This window comes from Myotis davidii, unplaced genomic scaffold, assembly GCF_000327345.1.
Source record: "Myotis davidii unplaced genomic scaffold, ASM32734v1 scaffold150, whole genome shotgun sequence".
NCBI classification, from domain to species: Eukaryota; Metazoa; Chordata; class Mammalia; order Chiroptera; family Vespertilionidae; genus Myotis; species Myotis davidii.
The window spans coordinates 2,244,485-2,246,819 of record NW_006283437.1 but is presented as its reverse complement, the minus strand read 5'-3'; the positions used below and the strand labels follow the sequence as shown (position 1 = coordinate 2,246,819).

General features: G+C 49.5%; 1 protein-coding gene across 1 annotated transcript in view; it reads left to right on the top strand.

Annotated features, from left to right (window-relative positions):
* The window catches only part of OTOA (otoancorin), an 86,469-nt gene that overhangs the window by 73,211 nt on the left and 10,923 nt on the right, over positions 1-2,335 (top strand). Inside the window, 1 exon segment of the mRNA XM_015563897.1 lies at positions 519-674. Coding sequence (XP_015419383.1) covers positions 519-674 — 156 coding nt within the window.

Below are 2,335 nucleotides of genomic sequence, written 5' to 3'. Positions count from 1 at the left end.
AGTGCTCCCCCTGTGGGAGTGCACTGACCAGCACCAATAAATGCTCATTCTTTTTACTCCTTATCAGTATCATCAGCCTACATGGTGTTCTTTGATTGTTGTTAATGTACATTTTATTTATTTATTTATTTTTATTTTTTTTTTAAATATATTTTTTATTGATTTTTTACAGAGAGGAAGGGAGAGAGATAGTTAGAAACATCGATCAGCTGCCTCCTGCACACCCCCTACTGGGGATGCTCCCCGAAACCAAGGTACATGCCTTTGACTGGAATCGAACCTGGGGCCCTTGCGTCCACAGGCCGACGCTCTATCCACTGAGCCAAACCTGTCAGGGCTGTTTATTTATTCTTTTAGGAATTTTTCTGTTCATATCTTTTGCCTATTTTTAAAACAAATATAATCATCTTTTTCTTGATGCTTCACAAAAACGTTTATATATTAGAGAGGTTTACCCTATGTCTGTTTTAAATACAGTCAGTGAAGCTCAGTCTAAGCTGGCTTCTTTCCGTCTGAAGGTCTGGGACACGCCTTCTCACTGGAGAGAACACCACATCGTCTCACTGGGCCGCATTGCTCTGGCTCTGAACGAGAGTGAGCTGGAGCAGCTGGACCTCAGCTCCATCGACACCGTGGCTTCCCTGAGCCGGCAGTCAGAGTGGACCCCGGGACAGGTCGGTAGATGTTGCTGCACAGGACGGTGCCCAACAAACTAAGCCACCCGCTCCAGGCCTGGGTCTTTCAAATACTCCATCATCACTGACATTTTGGATCTGTTTTTATGGAGTAATTTTTCTCCTAATTATGAGCCATATTTTCTCATATGCAAGCATAATAATTTTGACTGGCTGGTGGGCACTGTGAGTTTTATAGATTTGAGTGCTTGATTTAGTTATACTCCTTTGACGAGTACGGGGCTTTGATCTGCCACACATTTAAATGACCTTCAGATCAGTTTGACTTGGGGGCCTTCCTTTTGAACTTGATTAGGGTGAGTGTAGAGGGACCTTCATTCTGCGGTTAGTTATCCCCATGACTGAGACAGGGTTCTGAGAGGAGTGCCTAATACCGCTCTGTGTATTTCAAGACCTCTCTCGTCAGGCTGGTGGGAATGTGGACTCTCTCCAGCTCCGCATGAGCCCTGAGAATTGCCCAGCCCACTGCGTTCTGATGCCTCGTCCTGATATGTACGTGGGGTTTTGTTCCTGCTGGTGCAGATCAGTACTTAGCTGACTTGAGAAGATCTCCCTGCAGATCCCGGGAGTGGGCTGACTGTGCAGGGCTTTCCTCGCCAATTATAGGGGCCCTGACCTCTCCAAACGAGATCTCCGTATCCTCAGCTAAGCTGGACCACTGGGCGTGTTTGGATTCCCTTTCCTGCTCCACGGCCTGGAAACGGCCTTTGGGCAGTGAAGGGGTCACCTCACTTGCTTTCTTTTTCTTAGGATTATAATCCTATGCTGCTGTTGTCCAACATCTGAAGGCAGTCCTTTTATATGGTTTGTTCAGTTTTCTTGTTGTTTTTTTTGTTGGAGGGCGAGTCCTGTGTCGGTTAATCCTTCATGTGCTAAAGAAGTTCTCTCCAGAATTGGTTTCAGTTGGGAGGGAAGTTAATGTGTCGCTAGTGAGGGGGTCTCAGGGCTCTGTGTTGTCTCATTCCCAGGGCCATCTTTAGCTCTAGGCTCACACATTATCTAATTAATAACCCACAAAAACTACCCTTCCTCATCAGTCTTTGAAAAAGTCCAAGCATTGTCCTGGCCGGGTTGGCTCAGTGGATAGAGTGTCAGCCCGGGGACTGAAGGGTCCTGGGTTTGATTCCAGTCAAGGGCACATGCTTGGGTTGTGGGCTCGATCCCCGGGGGGGGGGTGTGTGCAGGAGGCAGCCGATCCATGATTCTCTCTCATCATGACAGGGAGCTATCATGCACACTGATCGCCCCCTACCTGCCCCGCTATTGACCTGGTTGCTCCCTAACTAAACCCCTTCCAGCCTGGTTGCTTCCAACTGCCCCCCTGCTGGCTAGAGGGCAGACACTCAACACAGGAGCTGCCATGACGCGCACTGGCCATTTAAAAATAAATGGCACCACGGACCTGGTACCAACAAACCAAAACTCGGCTCCCCTAAGTGGGACACAGGCCCTGCCACCACCCCGGAGTGACACCCCACCAAATCACAGCCAACGCTGCCAAGACCCCATGGCGCAAAATGCGGCCCACAGCCCAGCCCAGCCCGAAACAGTCGCTGTGGGCACCGGATAATGACGTCATGTAGCAACGCCCGGCTTCCTCTCCCTCGCGACTAGCCTCCTTGCAGTTTCTTCAGCCCAGG